Here is a 19,897-nt window from a genome sequence, read left to right on the forward strand (position 1 = left end):
TTTTTTTTTTTACTTATTCATATATTCTTATGCATTGGTATGCTGTGACATGTATGATCCAAATAACTAAATAAAGGCCATGCCATACACTACAGGAAACAAATCAGGGAGAATGGCTCTGTACACTGTATGCCAGTAGTGTGCTGACTTCCCTGACACAGCATGGGCTTCATTAGAAACCATGATGTGTACAGACCTGTAATTAGACATAGGGTTCATACAGTGTGGGAGGCAAGCACACCATTATTAAATAAGTCTATCAAGCATGGCATTTTGTTTCCTTACTTTCTTTACAATGAAGCAGTGTTTAAATGTCTGCTTGTACAGATAAATTACATATTGCTAGATATTGCAGAGGACCTGTGGAAGCCTCGCCATGATAATGATGAAGCTAAAGAGGTTTTAGAAAATAAATAAAAGGGAAGAACGTAGGAACAATTTAATTACAGTAATAAAGTAAGATTCAGAGCAGATCAAGGGGCAAATGAGATGTAAGAGAAGTAAGAAAAGTTCAATGCAAAATAAACAGGTTTGGACGAAAAGACAAGCGCATAATAATGCTGAAAATAATACCTTAAGGGAAGACCTCATAGACATATTGTTATGGAAGTGAGCATAAAGTTGTCTTGATCTTTCTTGGCTTCCACTAGTTATAACAGCTTCTTCATGGACTGTGATTGTTTATTGCTGGGATGTATTGTGTAATTCATTGCAAGCACTTATGGTCTACACCAATTTATAAACACGTGACAATGGTATCCTTATTTTACCTTACTGAGATCTTCTGCCGGGAATATGTTACATCCTGTTGTTGCTGCATAGAAGCTCTAAAACCAGACATAAGGGGTCTTATTTACTAATATTGTTCTGTCAGGAAAATCCAGAAACCCAATTCACCCATGGTTTTGTCTAAAAACCTGAAAAATGGGTGTCATAGCCGTGTGCCGCCATAACCGACATTTATTAAACTATTATTTTTGGCGGGTTTTTGCATTCTAAACATCAGACACCTCTAGTGTGATGGGAGATCGGTTTATAGTTTTATCTTGAAAAAAAAAAAACATGCCAGATTTACTAATTGCATCGGACTTATAAAAAAATCTAGAGGTTTAGGAAACCAGAACCTTGATGTGTAGGTTTGTAAATGAGGCCCAAGGTGCCCATACACCTTCAAAAGCTGTCGGGTCAATGTACATTTGGCTGTTAACTATCTCTCCAGACATCCCCATATACATAAACATTCACAAGGCAAATCATTAACTTATGGGGGCCTCCTAAAGGAGGATGATGGAGAAGAGAATGAATGGGCGTGTTGAATTTGAGTTTCCAGTTGAGCCACCACATGACCCCTCCCCTCATTCCAAGTGTTCATGTGTATACCAGGAGGATTGGAAGAGCCAACATCTATCTTTTTTGTATTAGATTGGGTGTTTTATGGGTTAAATTTATTACCAAGTCTAAATAGAGCATAGCCTTCCTATGCTGGTTTGCCAAAATGTTGGTGCACAGAAGGGAACAATTGTTTGTATAATTGATCATTCCATAAATTGGATAGACTGTACAAATATTTATTTCAATATAGAAAGTAGTGGAAATATTGAGACACAAGGCATTGTGGAGCCGCCTGCCTCATTATATTCTTTTACATTGATATGCTAAATATAGGTTCACACACATCTGTCTCTATTTTGCTTAGGGGTGAGTCTATATGAATGGTTTTTCGTTCACTGAAAACTACTAATTTTTCCGTTCAGAACTGTCACTGAAAACACCCTTTTTAGGTTAGCCCTGGGCCTGGTAACGTATATATTTTGAAAGCCGGCAGCTTCCTTAGTTCTTCTAAACACTGATGTTCTTTGTGTTTCCATATAAACAGGATATAGAGCTGTGAAGTCGTCTTTGGGACGGGTTTTTCTGAAGAGGTTAGGTTACAGCCTTTCCTGAATGATGTGTATATGGAATTTTTTTCTATTTTTTTTTCAAGCTTGATTCTTCAGCTTCTATTACTCGCTCCATTCACGCAGTCTACCTGCTTTTGCAGATTAGGCATATAGAATGGTTTTTTATGAAAAAGGATTAGTGATGATTCACAGGAGCTGTTCTCTGGGGTTAGTGCTGTAGAGAGTATCAATGCTGCACACAAGCTGGGTAATTTGTGGCAACTGAAGGCTTGCGGGTCTTCTGCAGGAAAGCACAGCCAGATGGATTGAAAAATAAAATTCTATTTATTGGATCTTAGTGTATAGGTATGTTTGAACTTTAAAAGAATTATTTGACTGGAAAAACATAAAGCAATTTATGTGCCTTTTCTTTTTTTTTTATGCTTTTTTTTTTTTTTAGCCACAGCCAGAAATGGATTTGAAGGGAATGGGAAATATAAAGCAAGAAAGCAAGGGCTTAGCCTTCTCCTCCGTGCAGGGTCCACTTCAGCCTTTGATTCAAAAACTGAACTTTAGACATACGTGTGTGTTTTCAGCCCAAGGGTAATTGCATATGTGTGTTTTGAAGCAGCTTTGGAAATCCAAGGATTAGAATTCACTCCTAACATTGGCTTTAGAGTGCATCAAATTGGCATATGTAAAAGTATCATCACATATAATACCAATGGGTATCTAGCAGATCTTAACACATGAGGGTTATATTTGTGATAACTCAATCAGCTTCTGCATAGAATAAACACAAATACATCATTATTTCCCAATAATATGTATTTAGAACATAGGTCTAGGCAAGAGCCTATTCAACTTCAGTAGCAGACTACCAAAATAAAGCCAGTGTCCTGAACTGACTGCCATCCTAATGACATGATGTAATCTCATCATAGATCTCTATGTCATAAGTTTGGGTCATTACACCCATGATTGGGTCAGGGCAGCATGCCATAATGTTACTGTGTCCAGTTTACACTCACATAAAACTAGCTTTAGAGTAAATGTGGTGCTGTTGGCTAGTGGTTAATTGACATTTTATTTTAAAGTTGTGTAATTTATTTTTTATTGGCAGAGGAGGTCGATTTAGATCCCGGAATGAACCTTTTTTGTTTTTACATGTAACAATTACAGTGTAACAGACACTGGCTTCTCTGCTAGCCGTCCATTGTTGCTATGGAAATAATTTGGTTTGTGGAGCTTGATACCGCTGATTCAATTAATAAACCATTTTCATAGGAGACTTGCATAATGTCACATAGTAAATACATAGAAATTTGAAAGAAACGAGATTATGACCTTTGGCGACAGAACAATGGAGGTAAAGGTGAAGATTTACATAGCCCTCCTGCCTAGCTCTTGTCTGCGCTCACAGTATAGAACCTTCCATTTGTGATATTTGGATATGATTTCATACTGGAATTGTTTCAGAATGTCACTTGCTCTGCTGAGGTTGGAAAGCAACTTTAGAAAACTCAGTAATAGAGTTATTCCAGGAGAATTTCAGGAAATTATCTTGTGTTTAAAATATATTGACTTTATTATTCACATTCTAACTATTGTCTACAATTCTATGCATTACTGTGCTTCTCTATAAGGGTGAGACCTGTAGCAATGTACTTTCTTATTTTTCAGCCTGTGGTCATTTGCATTGGTTATTAATCATATGCAGGTGACCACTAGGATAGTCTGTAGTTAGCCACTGCACCAGACTGTGCCTCAGCAAGATCGTATTATAGCAAGTGTAGTAGCTTAAGTATCATTTTAGCATTATCTTATTGGTTGTGATACAGCACATAGCACTTTAGCTACGAGGTAGTGCAATACTCCTTGCCCACTGGCATAGGCACTATTCATAGCACTTTAAACCTTGCACGATTTTCTTGCATGAGTCACTTTAGGATCGCCACTGTGATCAATGACTAGGAGGTACTCTCCTCGTATTGCATAGTTTAATTTACATATATACTTACCTTTTGTTGTTTCCAATATATCCCCTGATGATATTTGGTGAAACCAATAGAAACTGGCCACGTCGGGATGTGGATATAGGGTGTATATAGGGATTGTATCCCAAAGGGGTAGTTCGGGGCAGGGGTCGCCCTTGTTAGGGCGAGTGCCCCGACGGACCCTGTGCGAGCAGGGGTAGACAACACATACACACAACTAGGGGCGTTTTTAGGGTGATTTATCCTGACTGCCCAGAAAGGCTGTGTACCCTTGCATCATATCGTTTTGGACTCCAAGAAAAAGAATTTTGAGACTGATCGTGGAGTGGGTGAGATTGTATCATTCTTTTCTCCTATCCACTTGTAAATGATTTTCAGTGTGAATTGAGTCCTAAGAGTACCATGATATTAATGCGTGGCAAAAACTTCTAGTAAGGACTACGGCTTGTGGTATTTAATGTGTGTGGGGTGTTATCTATTTTAAAGATTGTGATTAAAAGTTATATTTTATTGGTGTTTTCCCCATTTAGCTTTGTTTTTTGGCTATTATAGTTTTTGTATATGATTTACCGTAAGGGGATTAGTTTGGTCATTTGACTAAAATCGGATTATCATATGCAGGTGACCAAAATCAGAAACCTCTAAATAATAGATAAAAGAATGTATTCAGTTTTTGACCATGTGCCTGCTTTAGTTTTTTGGTCTGTATCTATATTCCAAAAGAAATCTGCCATTTTCATTGAAAAAGCATTTATAAATGTCTGCCATTTTTCTGCTATTTTTTTTTTAAAAGACATGTTTCAATTTTTTTTTAAACCATAAATGATCCTAGCTCATGGTGTAACAAGGTAGGATAGTCAACTAGTAACCACATATAATCTATTTTTGTGTATACATATTTGAGGGACTCGAGTGCAGTCTCTATTTTTAGTAAAGAGGCTGAATATTGTTGTCAGTAGACTACATCCAGTCCATTAAAGTCAATTGACTTACTAAGTATACGCCACAGTATATTTCTGCTGGTATCCCTATAAATACTGGTGATGTACCCTAAAAACAAATGAATGGAGCCTAGTATGATTTTCACTTGGGAAGATAGCTGGGCAGACATGGGAAGATAGCTGAAGAGGAGATAAAACAATCAATACCTGTTCTTAAGGCCCTATTACATGAAGCGATTATCATCCATATTCTGCTGCTGTCGCTCTGCACAACAGGAACGGCGAGCGGCGGCAGCAGAACGCTGCTACCTTCTATGGGCTGCCCGGATGATCCAGTGATCCCCCAGGCATCCCTGCAGCTCCCCACGCCCCCCCCCCCACTCGACTCTACGCTATGTGTAGCGCCAGCAGCGAGTGGGGAACAAGGAGCAGACGAGCGCCTCTGAATCGCCCTGTGTAATAGGGGCTTTAGCTGATGGTTGTTTGCAAAGTTATAAAATCATGTTTTCCTTCCAAGTATCAAAAAGGATATGCTGAGCTGCAGCATGCATGTCTTTTCCCTCCTCAACCTCTTCATGCCCTTCATGATTGATGTATGGGACTGTATGGAAGACAAACAGATGCTGCAGCTTAGTGCCATTTGTTTTATCTCCCTATCAGCTGCCTGTCCATATTTGCAGCTTTGAGCATGACATAGGGCTGACAGATTCCTTTTAAGGCGAAAAAGTTTGCATATACCGTAGGTAGGAGACAACTTTTTATAGCACATGATAACATTATTATAGGGTCGATATAGCAATTTCTCCTCTAACTAGGTAACGCTCTATATTTAGAGACATATAAATAGATCCATACATGGATTAATTTGCTCATTTATGTTGGGAGGCCTCCTTTTTTTCCTTTTCTTCTTACCGTAATACTACATTTGTGCCGAGTTCTTTTTAGCAGCCTTTATGTAATGTGTTAATGCTGCACACAGACGAAAGAAAGTTGTGCTTAACTGCTGCTAATCCTGCCCTGATATGCCTTTTGCAAGTAGGGCATTCTCCAAAACTGCTTAGATCTTCACTCCTGACTGACAGGAAGGCTTCGTTGTAGGTGGGACACAAAGGAAACCTTTGGCGATGTCCTAACACTATGGGTTTTTGAAGAGAGGGCTTAACAGCTTCATAGAGGTTGGCTAAAAAAAGGTATAATAAATAAACCAGTTATAAATTCAGGGCTATATCAACTTTTTTTGTAAGAACAGAATAATATTTGTAGTGAGCATGAGCGCTGAGCCATGAATGATTGCCACATTGAGAATGAGGTATTTGGTTTATACAGCTGCATGGTTTTATGGTTATCTGTAGTTTGGTTTGCACTGGCCCATTCGTATAAATAATTCTTCATTGTGTCTTTTATTATTTCAGACTAAGATGTATGGTCCAGATTATACAAAGTGCTGTTTGTACTTGATAATGTGTTTAATGTGATTAATTTCACAATAAGGAACAAGATGATCATGATGATTCAGATTATCTAAAACCATCATTTAGACTGCTTTCGTACACAGTGTTTCGGCATTTTTAATGTTGTAATGCCATTTTGTTGCACAGTGTTCCACAACTAGGTAAATGCTGGGAGAAGTAGTATAAAATAAGCCAAAATAAAAAATGCCATTAATATACCTAAGGCTATGTTCACACACTGTTAAAGACCGGTCATTCCGTGACCCCGGCCAGGTCACGGAACGGCCGGTCGCTGGCCAGATCATCCCGGCCGCAGAGCTCTGCACAGTGTAGCACACAGTGAAGCGAGCGGCCGGAGCCGCTTGCTGCACTGTGTGAACTGACAGGGCTTACTGCGGCCGGAATTCAGTGAATTCCTGTCAATGACCTGTCAGTTTTTTCCGGCGGCGTATGGGATCCTGGCCGGAGCGTATACGATGTGTGTACGCTCCGGCCGGGATCCCATTGCAAATAAGGCCGTAGTTTTATGTTGTGTGAACATGGCCTAACACTGTATGTTACATAAAAAAATAAATAAAACCCTGAGATCTTAAAAGTAACCTGTGTGATTTACAGGTATTGTGTTACAGAGCAAGGGGAGAGGAACTGATCAGAGGCGGACCTATCACTTGTGCAGCCTGTTCAGCTGCACAGGGGCCCAGGCCAATAGAGGGGCCCACCAGGCTCAGACTCTAAAGTGTCAGCTTAGCATGGCACATGTCTAAAGTGGGCCCCCCAGGTGGTATCAGCACACGGGAAGTGCGGGCTTACTTAGTGACTGGATGCTGGGCCCGGCCAGGGCTGGTTCTCCTCTCTTCCTTTCCTCCTGCATGTTGCTGCTGACAGCCACTCCCCCTCCTGTATTCCATTGTCCGGCATACCTTGTGTGAGGAGGAGAGCAGAGAGCTTGTGATGACAGGGGCTCCAGGGACAGGACTGTGAAGAGGAGCAACAGCAGCAGCTCTGACAGTGGGTGATTATTCTCATCACCCACACAGCATCCATTGTACAATGCACCCAGGACCCTGCAAGTACAACAGCTGCAAACACTACCAATCCCAGCATTTACTGCAGTCTGCAGCCCTCAGGATATGCTGGGATTTGAAGTACAAATGAGCAGACAACTCAAGGGGTTGTTTTCTCGGAAACTACAACTCCCAGCATTTTTTGAGAGCTTCATAAGTGTATGGCATTCTGGGAGTTGTAGTTATTGTTATTCCAAGAGTTGTGGTCACAGATACATCAGTCCAAGATGGGACAAGGTCAGTATGTTGCTTCTGACGGGTTATTTATTTGGGTGCCCCCATGATCAGTTCTATTTGTTGGCCACAGGTACCCCAGTCCCACACTGGGGCCTGCACAGACTGCAGTACAGTCCTTTAGTGGGCCCTGGCATCTGTGCTGTAGGGCCATCCCGAGAAACCAGGACACATGTACCTGATACCTGGGTGTACGTGTGTGTGTGACTTGAAAGCAGAAAACAAATAGGTTATAGTTTTTGAGGATATGTTCCAGGATAATTTGTCATTAATTCATGTAAAGGTGTGCTCGTTTCGGGCTAAGTAGTCAAGTGGGCGGTCCTACTTAGTGATTAACAGTTCTCCATAAGCACACACAAACACAGATGGTTGTCAATCATCATGGCTACATTACTTTTTTTTTACAAGAATATTTCAATCGGCTGAGCTCCTCCTGCTTTATAACATGATGCCTGCAGATTGGACTGCATTTTCAATGTCACAGGTTCCTTCCAAAACAGCATAAAATTCAGCAAAAGAACACTGTGTGACAGAGGACTTATCAGAGCCAAAAAGGTTTGAGCTGTAATATATATCTGAAATGTCAACTTTCTTGTGATTTGTTAATGCGCCATGTACATAGTCTGTCAAGGGAGGAGAGAATTTCCTTAAAAAAATGAGTGAATACTGCTAGAACAATGGATAACCCATCTAAAGGTAGAATCAAAGTCAAGATAGAGCTATATTTCTTCTGCTAATATATTATTGTAAAAGTCAGTAATGTAGGTCACTTTCATCTGCTTGTCCCCCTTCCCTTAGGCAATATTCCGAGCCCTATGCTGCTTAGCACATTCATTATGAATGCAGTAATGGGAGAACCGACAGGCCACAGAGTTATCATCTGCTCTATGGCTGCTCTATGTTAAAGGGAATATTATATCTGCCTTTATAAGTAACTCTTTTGATACAGAAACCATTTTTAAATATGGATGGTTGTTATTTTTTTATTTGTCTTGATTTTTCATGAGCTTTGCAGTTGTTTGTACCATTTTGTTTGTTGTGGGGGTCACTTGAGTAGCATATGTAATTCCCTGGCTCATAGCAATCGTTATCTAGCCACCTTTATTATATGTCTATGAGATTGCCTTGATGGAGGTGATTGACAGCAGGATCGTGTCTTGTTCGTTCCTGTCTGATTGGTGTAAGTCTCATCAGTGAGACCCGACTGACCACAACTTTTGACATGTCCTTGTCACATGTTCAAAGTTTTTTCTTTATTCGGATATATATGCTTCAATAGATGTAAGCCAAAGTGTCAGTTGAAATCCCAAGAGAAATACCCAGTCTTTCTCTTCCCCAACATCCATCTGTCATGGACATACACACATTAGAATTGTCAGGCTGGGACCTAGAGACACAGGACAAGTGAAGCCCTAATGCTGGCACCTGCCCCCAGGGGCGTTGCTAGGATTCATGGGGCCCCATAGCAAAAAACTATATGGGGCCCCATAAATCCTGTACGCCCCCCCCCCCCCCCCGCCAAACACAGACATTGATGCACATATACACACACAGAGGCACCATTAACATATATACAGATACACCATTGACATTGACACACATATATACGCTGTAATGTGATTACACTAGTGCAGATGTATACACCATGAGTAGACTGTACACAGGGAAATCATCTGATTGTAATAAGAAATACTCAACCAGAAATAAAAGTACTCAAACAGAAATAAAAGAAGATGCTGCAGATATTAATGGTGGGTTCTATTATTAGAGCCCAGCATTAATATAAGCTGCTGCAGAACATCTTTGGGAGCAAACACACACACATACACCAGTGCTACAGACATTGCTGACATACACATACACAAACATATAGCCACAGACACATACACATACTGACATATAAATATATACACAGATACATATATACACACACTGACATATACATATACGCACAGATACATATATACACTCACTGACACACATACACAGCACTTACAGCTCCCAGGCTTCCCCCCTCCTCCTCCTGTAGTCCGGGCTGATCTTCACATAGGTATTGGGGACCTTTGGGTCATGTGACCCAAAGGTCCTTAATCCCTCTCCTGTGCCGTCTGGCAGGTCCTGCTTCTCTGTTCAGCCCGCTCACCCGGCACTACAGTGAGGGGGCTGAACAGTGCAGTGGGGGTCCCTCTTCCTCTCTGGACCCCTGGGGGAGCGGGGTACCTAACAAGAAGGCAGGGCAGGCTTCCTCGGGCCCCCTTCATGCAGGGGCCCCATAGCAGTCGCCTTCCCTGCCTTCACTGTAGCTACGCCACTGCCTGCCCCGCTGTCCTTTCCTCTTGGAGTTGTCTGCTCCTTAGCAGGCCGGCCCCAACCTAAAGATTGGTTGCTATGCTGATTTAATTGTAACACAAAGACAGACACAAGACAATACAAACACAATAATCGCTGGGTCAGTATCTATGAGTCGTCACAGTACAAAATCAGAAGTCAGGGGAGGGGGATAGTCAGAGAGCCAGAATCAGGAAACCAGGGAAATCGCAATCGGGATACATTGCTAGCTTCTGACGCAGGCAAGGGGCATGATGAGAGCAGTAGTTTTATGAAGGCTGTAATCCCAGCCCCAGGCGTGATTGGAGCAGAGACTCTAGCCCTCAGGATACACTATAAAGATGACTGGCGGTGCTGGCCGCCAGTCAGTAGATGATAATAGACTGTAGCTGCGCCGGCCAGGGGGGTGAAGTCCCAGCCGTGGCGCACAGTATCTATGGATGCTGCTGTTACGCTCCTATCAACCATCCGGGCCCGTTGTTAGGGACGCCGTTGGCGCGTTCTGGGGTGTCCGTGCACTCTGCCAGTAGAGGGAGCCAGGTGCACAGGTGGGCTGTGACAAGAAGGCTTTTCTTTTGCCTAATGTATATGGGAGTCTTTAGGGAAGTATAATAGCAATAGCATTGTAAGTGTGTGCAGCTTAATGAAATAGAATTCTATCCAAATGGTCAACTGCACCCTTTAGCTTTAGCCTGTGTTTTCTCAATGCTCTACAAACTCAGGCTGATGTAGAACTCTCCATGACATTACAAATTGCGATTGCAGTACATTACGAGAATACAGAAGGCTATGGGCAATCCCTTAATATAATCTCTAAAGCTGCTATAAAGCAGATCTCAGCTGTGAACATACTATATACAAGTGGTGTTATGCAGATTTGCTCAGACTTGTGTTGTTTTTATGGCTTACGCTATATTACAGATAAGAGATGAAATATGAGCTCTAGTCTATGAATTTCATAGATTTTTCTTCACGCTCATGTTGGTTTCATTATAACATGTTGTTTTAGTTACACTATTTTTAGATGATTTTTCAAAACAACTGCCTGGAACGGGGCGGACTTGTCAGCAAAAAGGCAACAAAATGCACAGATACACAGAAAACATACACACCATTTGTCTCAACATTTCTACTTCATGAATTAATTTCAGTTTTTGAACAATTGTTAACAAGAAACAGAACCACAGCTAAGTTTTACCTTCTAATTCTTATGTCTATGACAAATGTTGGCCCATTATTTAATATTGGCCATCCAACAAGATGTCTGCCTCTTAGTCTCCATCTGGTCATTGTTGGCCATAGCAACCAATTACAACAAAGAATTCATTTTTAAAAGGCTGTCATATAAAGAATGATTATTTGTAGCCCAACAACAAGGCATGTATTTTTATAGTTTTTGATTCCATAAATGGGATTTTAATTATTAAAATTTATTTAGACTTTTTCCAGAAACTCGGTCACAACGTGTACATAATGATGTGTAATAATGATATATCATTATAAATAGATCATTATTAAAAAACTGGAACATAATGTTATGAAGTAGTCTAGTGGGCAGTACTAGACCTGCACATAAAAAAGATGCTTTTGGATCTTGGTAGGAGAATTGACACGTATTTGTAAACTTCTTGCTGTAAGATACTAGACAAATGTTATAGTGATATATTTACAATATATAACATTGTTGCCTTTCTCTAAATAGATTATCTGCTTTGGTTTTGAGTATCCTGTAGTTTGGGAACTAAGTGGTTCATGGGAAAAACAATGTATGCAAATTAGCGCTACTCAAAAAGAAAAGAAAACTATATTAGGCTATGTTCACTTGCTGTATGAGACCGGCCGTTCCGTGACCCAGACGGGTCACGGAACGGCCGGTCTCGGGAAAGATCATCCCGGCTGCTACTGCGGATGATCTTTATGCCGCTGATTTCTGGTGGTGGTGAAAATTTCAGTTAGGTTTTGTATCAGTGTCTGATATGTTCAACCTGCTAATCATTCTATGCCACACTGAACAAGATTTCACCAGATTTAATAACAATATGTACATCTCCAACATAAATGTATCCATGAAAAATAGTATTTGTTATATTAATATCAAGTGAAATATTATACCATGTGCGTGTTCAGGGTAAGCTTGGATCCCTGTTACAGGTAGTTAGCTATACCTTTATCTTTTGTATTGTAATACAGAATAAAAAGTCTTTTGAAGTATGGAAGAACATCTTCTAAAATGGTTACAATGACGTGGTTCTAAGGTGTGAAAGGTGAGCAGGGTCACACTTACAAATTCAGCGTTTGCAACACGTACAAAGGGCTTTGCAACCTCACACAAGGGTTTTATTTCTTGTTATGTGAGTGTCATCCTTCTTTCAGGGAGTAGAATAAGCAGGTTTTCCTATTGCTGTGCATGAGTTATAACGCCTTGGGATTTTCACCTGACTCCACTTCCCCCCTTTTTTTTGAAAAGCATCTCTGAAAGAAAACATGAGAAGTGGAGAGGAACAGATGCTTTATCAAAAACTGGAAGCTGCTTTCTCATTTCTATTTCTGCTGTATATCAATGCAAATATCACTGAACAGGTGGCTCACGGGATCCCCAGAGACTGTTTACAGTAAAGGTTACAACCAGAATCGATCGCCTTCAGCCGCTTTCAATTTCAGTGTGGGCTGTTTGTCTTCGCTGCCCAAAGTGGCAGCATCTCATTAGAGCTGCATTTATTAAGGTTCCTGTCTCTGTTAGGAAGGCGAGATGCAACCTGCCTACTGATATATTTTCTTTTTTTAATTCTATACTTTCCAGAATTAGCAATTCTGCTAGCAACCGACTGCTGGAATTCAGTAGTTATGAAAGATCAATGCCGCTTAGAAGGTTCAATTGACTAAGAAACAGAAAAGTTGTTGGTATATTAGTTTAACCAAGTATATTAGTGAAACCTAGAACTGAGGATATCGATAATAAGTTTGTGGCCTAGCTTTTGACCACATTGCACTAGAAAACTGAATAAAACAGGTCTAATAGGACAATGCTGTTTGTCTGGAGTATTGACATGACCCATCTCCTGACCCATGCAAGTCATGGGTCCCTTGGTGTGATCTCTGGCTGTACCCTTTCCTGCTGTTTTGACAGCTTGGCCTACATTGCAGCGCTGTATATAAAAAAAACTGTCTCTGCTTGCCGGGAGGTCACCAGAATGACCAATCTGCTTATAGTGTGATAATATAGAAATTAGGTATTGGTGAAAAAACAGGAACTGCAAGCGACAACACCTATGGGATTTAAATCTGATGCCAGAGTCCAGAAAAAAATAATTAAGAATTTAGTTATAGGCTATACTCCCACTTCGAGAACGTAGCAGGGGAAGGTGGCCGTCTCATTGTATAGATATTATTAGCGGCCATCAATATAATGAACATAGCCATAAGGTATCATTTGCATTTTTTTTTGTCTCATCTGAAAATGGAAGATGGAAACATGGAGTGTTTGTAAACTCTGAACATTTAGAAAATTGGAAATGAAAATCCCCATGTAAGTCAGAGATTGCATACTAATAATTTACAGCGAGTCAAAAATGATATGATTTTACCTAAAGAAATACTGTGGCTTACAAAGCCGCCTTGTACTGTATTTTTTGATGAAAACAACAGAATTACAGAAGATAAATTTACCATTCAATTAATTTTTGTAGATGTCCTTGTGTGCCTTATGATGTCCCATACATGTAAGGCTATGGTCACATCTGCTTTGAAGGCTTTGTTGGGGTCCTCATTTACCGAATCTTTCCAATATACAGTCAACACTAATAATGGACACCATGCCATAAACCCAACCGAACTCAGTAAAGTCAATGGGGTCTCCGTCTAGCCCCATTGGTATCTGTTGTGCAGTGGATCTGCCTACTCTATGACTAATTCATTTTCATACTATTTTAAGAGAAGGATTGCTAAGAAAAAGGTTTTTGCAGGTAGTTGCAGAAAGGAAAATGACTAGTAGATAAGTATGGATCCATGATCATTAAGAGCCCTGTTACATAGCCCAAAATGAAGGAGCAAGCAATTGTCGACCTGTCAGATCAACCCTTGCATGCAACTTGTTCCCCACTTGCTGTCTGTGCTATAACAAGCACAGACTTTGAGTGAGGAGGAGCGGGGGGGGGGGCACAGGGAGGGAGCAGCAGGAGGGGTGGCCCATAGAATATAAACCGTCGCTATTGTTGTCCTTTTAATAGAACATGTTTTAAGACAAAATCAGCTGACATTGTGCATGTGGGCTGATTGTTGTCTTAAAATATGTTCAATACACCAAACAATTATCAGCCGACATGACCAGTAATTGGCCAAGTACGGCCAATAATTGTTTGGTGTAATCTAAAGGACCTTAATGTCACTAATTACAGATTTGTTGGTGAATTTTATGCAACAGTCTTGAGTAAGGCTTAAATAAATGTGTTAGCAGCCAAAACAAACTTGTGATGAATGGGAATGCTTTTTCTGCCACAACTGCATATAAATATTGCCTTAGGGGATTAATAAAGGAGAATAAATGAATAAAATGGAACACCCCTTTTAGTGCGCGTTTTATAATGTGCAATTGATCATGTACCAGCTCATAACAAACAATGGGGGGGGGGATTGCTTTTGAATCAAATGGTATAAGAAAAATGATACAGATTTGTATTTTACTTGCATTTAAAAATCTCAAGTCAGATCTCCAATGCTTATTAGCTGCTGTATGTCCAGCAGAAAGTGGTGTATATTTTCCATTCTGACACAGTGCTCTCTGCTGCCACCTCTATCCGTGACAGGAACTTTTCAGAGCAGCAGCAAATCCCCATAGAAAACCTCTCCTGCTTTAGACAATTCCTGTCACAGACAGAGGTGGCAGCAGAGAGCACTGTGTCAGACTGGGAAAAATAAAGCACTTCCTGTAAGTACTGTGGGCTTGAGATTTTTAAATAAAATAAACAAATCTGTATAACTTTCTGAAACTAGTTGATTAGGAAGATACATGTTTTCTCTGAGTACCCCTTTAAATGTATGACTGAAAAAAAAATTAAATAAAGGGAAACAAAATCCAACATCCAGAACAGAAGATAAACTGCTCAAATGATCATCTGTCCTTAGTTGGTCTATTTGATGGCAGAACCAATCAGTAATTTGCCTGAAAATTGGGAAATTCCCCATTTTAGCTTTGGCTGACAATGATCTCATGACTATTGCTATTATGACTGTTGATCTCATGGCTATTCCTACCTTTTACTATTGATATGTTTAAAGAGAGCCCTATCCATATAATCCTTACCAAAATATACAGCAATGTAAGATGAACATGTTCAAACCACAAAATGAGACAATCACACAAGCAGATGTATGCTGCCTAGGTGTTAGAATGAAAAGATCTGCGTGTGTTGCTCTCAGTGAGGCTGTCTGTTCCACAATATGTGTGTTCTTAACTTGTTGACAGCATTAACTTGTTGACATACAAGAGGAAGCAGAACCCTCAGGGGAAGGCTATATTCGCTGTTTAGATTAATGCAGTACACAAATAGAGACATTGCATTAAACATTTCACTAGCATTAAACAAGGCTCTTGAAAAGATTCCATTCAGCTGCACATACCTTCCTTGTGTTTCTTTTGTTTTTCTGCCCCCTACCTGAACAAGTGATTGAACAGTAGGTCACCGGTATGAATCCAGTTAAAGAGAGTTGATGGAAATCTACAGTTAATTACTTTGGCCTTCTTTGATGTCCCCCAGGCCATGTATTGCTAAGCTTAAAAGATTACCCTTTACTTGGCAAAAGAATTAAAAGAAAGGAGAAAAGGCCAAGCCTCTGCCAAATATGTTCTTAACTATACATCCAGGGATTCAAAGCTGCAGCAAATAAGCCCATTTATATGACAGATTTCTATTGCATATCCACATTCTGTTTCAACTACTATCATTTTTGCAGCATATCCAAACCCTGCCTGGGGCAAAACATATTATATGGAAAATTGTGAGCCCCATCGGAAATGGGATAAAGTGAATTATGGTGATGACTGTAGCGCACCGGGGAATATGTCAACAATATGTCATCTCTGTCAACAAGATATATTAGAATTTTATTTCTTTACCCAAACTATAATGGAAGGGGAGTTAAAACGTAATGGGGGGATTTACCAATGCTTAACCAAAAAATTGGTGTTAAAAAAGGGGCAAATAGTTGCACAATTCATTCACCAGGAAACTGGCCTGCAAACTTTGAAAAATTCTCCCTGCATATATGTAAATAGACTGTGATCATTCCATATTGTAACCGCTTGTCTAGTTGTAATGAAATAGTACAATTAAAAAAAAATGGAGGACGGACATACATAGACAAATTCATAATTATTCAGAGAACAAACCCATATATGTTGAGAAACAAAGCAGGCTTAGCAACCTAAACTGCTCAGTGAAAGCTGGAAAATATTTATAGGTGCCTGATTCTTCTCTTTTCCATGTGGTCTTGAAATGCTGAGACTCATCAATTAACATAGGTGTAATCTCACAGTGAATGGCCATCTTTAAAAAAGACCCATTGGTCCCCATTATTTCAGTACCACATATGCTAATGAAGTCCTAGACTGGGAACTGGGTGGTCACTACTGCTAAATTCTTAGAGGACATAGTTTAAGGTTCACACCCCTTTGAGAGTACTGGTGACCAGCCCTTTACAGTCTATTGACATTGTTGAAATCTAAAGAATGACCAGGGAGAAGTCAAAACTGCTCTTGACAGGGCATGAACCTGAGGCTTCCCTGTTAGAAACTGAGTGGTGGTGAGCACGCAGTTTACCCAGTCTTAAGGTCCCCATGCACATTATACTTTTGTCAGCTGTCTTTATAAGGTGTGTGGGTATTTCCTGAGCGACCATCAACCAAGGATGTCCATGGAGGTTGAGGTCAGGAGTAATGAAAAATCACTGCTTGACCCCTTTTGTTCTGAGAGAGATAAGCCACAGTCACTCTCTGGCTACACCTTAACCCCACCTTCCCCATAGAGAATACAGTTGCACTCAGCTATACTGGGATGGACAGGGGCTGGACAGGAGAGATAACTGATGGCTATACGATCGTTTAGAGATTTATTCACGTTAAATACCTTCATTGTTACCGGATTCATGAGAGAATCGGCAGCAGACACAATTCTGTTTTTCTGATGCAAATAATGACTTTAAAGGCCATTACACAACCTGATGGTGTTTGGTTACGGAGCCTATTACACAGTTTGAGAATTGTTAGGAATCTCCGTGCAGCCCCTGCTTCAATCAGCCATCATCCGATAATTTTCGATGACGTTGAAAGACAACGATCAGCCGGCAAGCAGCTGAAAGCTGTCTCTACTACATGGGGCGATACCGGCTTGTATTGGCAATCGCTCAGTGTAATAGGGCCTTGATGTATTTCAGCTTTCCCCAGAAGCCATTACTATTTTGATTGTAAGGGCTGGTTATATTTCCAGACCTTCATTAACTAACTTATTTTACATTCATAGGATGTCCCAGGACTGGTTTATTTCACACTGCTTTAATATTAATCTTCATGTGTTTAGTGAATATCTAAGAAAGCTATTTCCTGCAGCATTAAATAGTTCAAAGAGAATCTGCAATCAGTTTTTGTATTATCTTTACATAAAGTAAGAATGCATTTATAATTCATTTGCCCTTATTTTATAAGTAATTCATTCTGTACAACACTAACCGTTTGGGGGGGGGGGGGTGAACATGCAGATGTCAAGTTATAAGTTTTAAATATTTTTTTTCTTTGTGTCTTCTTGCAGGGTGAAGTGAAAAGTAAAGTCTTTGAGCTAAACTACTATGAGGTCAGAAGCTTTGCTGCTATATTTCACAGTACTGCAAGTTGCTGGGGCTGGATTCCCAGAAGATTCTGAGCCAATCAGTATTTCGCATGGCAACTGTGAGTAATAGACACTTGTGCGTCTGTTCACATTTGATCATACTGGCGATTAGATTACTGGGGAGGTAGAAGTATTGTGCTGAATCTAGAGCTTTATAAACTGGCCACATACATTAGATGTCTGCTGAACCTGCCAATTTCTGCAGTTGTGACCAACTTTCGAAAAGGAAAAGGGTCTCCGGACACTGACCAATTGATGATGTTTGGGGAGAGACAATCAGGCAGTTGTATCTCAACATGCCCAATCCTTGTTTTGTTCTCAGGGAAGGTAAGCCACAACTATTGGTGTCTGACTGGTGTCTCCCCATTGAAAACAAATGCATGTTCAACTACCCATATGCATACCTCCCAACTATTTGGATGGCCAAAGGAGGACACTTTTGGTTCATTCTAGGAATGGCCCCAAATCATGGCCCAAAAATGGATCTACACCTACAGATGTGTGTATGGGGCCATAGAGATCAATGAGTCTGCATGTGTGAAAGGGGCCATAATGTCACATGATTCATCTGACTATAACAAATTTTAGGATCCACCACATGATAGAATAATATGCAAGTTTGGGTCTATTATACATTCAGAAACCAGACATTTTCCAGAGCAGTGCTTCTCAAACTGTGAGGCGCCCCCTAGTTGTTGGTGAAGCCCAGCTGGGGAGCCAGTTTTCACAAAAGTAACTATGATATGCACAAAATCTCAATTTTAGCAACATTATTCATTTACTTTGTACTTGCTTTATTAGTATATAGAGCTTGGGAGTTGAGTCAAAGGTAGCTCTAGCATTATTTTTAAATGGACTTTTACTACAGATAGTGAGGCCCATGCACCCTCTTGGTCTGTCTGGTGAGGCCCAGGCATTGCCTTGGTCTGTTGGGTGAGGCTCCAGTAGAAAAAAATTGAGAAGCACTGTTCTAGAGCAAAATAAAAAGACTATCGGGGAGATTTATCAAACATGGTGTAAAGTGAGACTGGCTCAGTTGCCCCTAGCAACCAATCAGAGAAGAATCTGTGAGGAATGAAAGGAATCTGATTGGTTGCTAGGGGCAACTGAGCCAACTCTACACCAGTTTGATAAATCTCCTATGAATCCAAATCTAATTCCTATGTCAAAAAGAGGGACATGTAAGAGGAACAGAGGGACTTGGCTTAAAAGTAGGGACTGTTCCACCAAAAGAGGGACATGTAAGAGGAACAGAGGGACTTGGCTTAAAAGTAGGGACTGTTCCACCAAAAGAGGGACACTTGGGAGGAATGCACATGTATGGATGGGTTATGAGATATAAATAAATATATATATATATTGGCACCCCCACTTAGAGGGCCAAAGCACATGTCCTGATAAACCCTGATGAGTGGATCCTTTTATTTATTTAATGTTTAAAATGTGCATCTATTACAGTGGCAGTAAAAGCAAAATATCTGACGGTAGAAAAATATTTGAAAATAACATTTATATTAAAACCGTGCTCCTATTTTATGAACAAGATAATTTGTTGCATAATTCACCAACTAATATTACCTCCACTCCTGGGACATTTCACACTGTATCAGGCACTTCCATCTGTTACATTATGGTCGTTTTAATGTCATACGAGAAAAACAAGTCTGAAAGGGTATATTTCTATACACGTGTAAGTGGCACTTGAATAAATTGACACTTTTAACTGCACTTGTACTTGGTGTAAAATGTTCTACATAACTATTTAAACAATTACTTTATTAAGAGGAAATATTTAAAAAGGTTCAGAACCTATGATTTGTGAAATGATGGCTCAGTGCCCATAGGAAGCATTTAGTATAGAAATTATACTTCAACTTAATATGGAGTAGGCTCACTGGAGTCGAACATATACTAATATATAGTATTAGACCTCTGAGTTGTATGGAGGCTTCAAATGGCACCCACGACTTCTTTGTGATTCTATTGTACCAGTTTATATATTAACGCAACTGGAAAGAAAATGATGCCATGCTCCACTAGATATTAGATATACTGTAATATAGCACAATGCAATGGTAGGCAGAATGCAAGAAGTCCTTGTGCTTATATACAGGGGCTATGTGAT

The 19,897-nt window shown here is 40.1% G+C and overlaps 1 protein-coding gene across 5 annotated transcripts in view; it reads left to right on the top strand.

The window, feature by feature from the left end:
• The window catches only part of SEMA6A (semaphorin 6A), a 169,470-nt gene that overhangs the window by 42,860 nt on the left and 106,713 nt on the right, over nt 1-19,897 (top strand). For all 5 annotated transcript variants that reach the window (XM_069962681.1, XM_069962682.1, XM_069962678.1 and 2 more), the window contains exon 2: nt 17,695-17,831. In XM_069962681.1, the coding sequence (XP_069818782.1) occupies nt 17,732-17,831 (100 nt within the window). In that variant the 5' untranslated portion in view covers nt 17,695-17,731. The remainder of the gene's footprint in view (nt 1-17,694; nt 17,832-19,897) is intronic.

This window comes from Dendropsophus ebraccatus, chromosome 3 (genome assembly GCF_027789765.1).
Source record: "Dendropsophus ebraccatus isolate aDenEbr1 chromosome 3, aDenEbr1.pat, whole genome shotgun sequence".
Taxonomy (NCBI): Eukaryota; Metazoa; Chordata; class Amphibia; order Anura; family Hylidae; genus Dendropsophus; species Dendropsophus ebraccatus.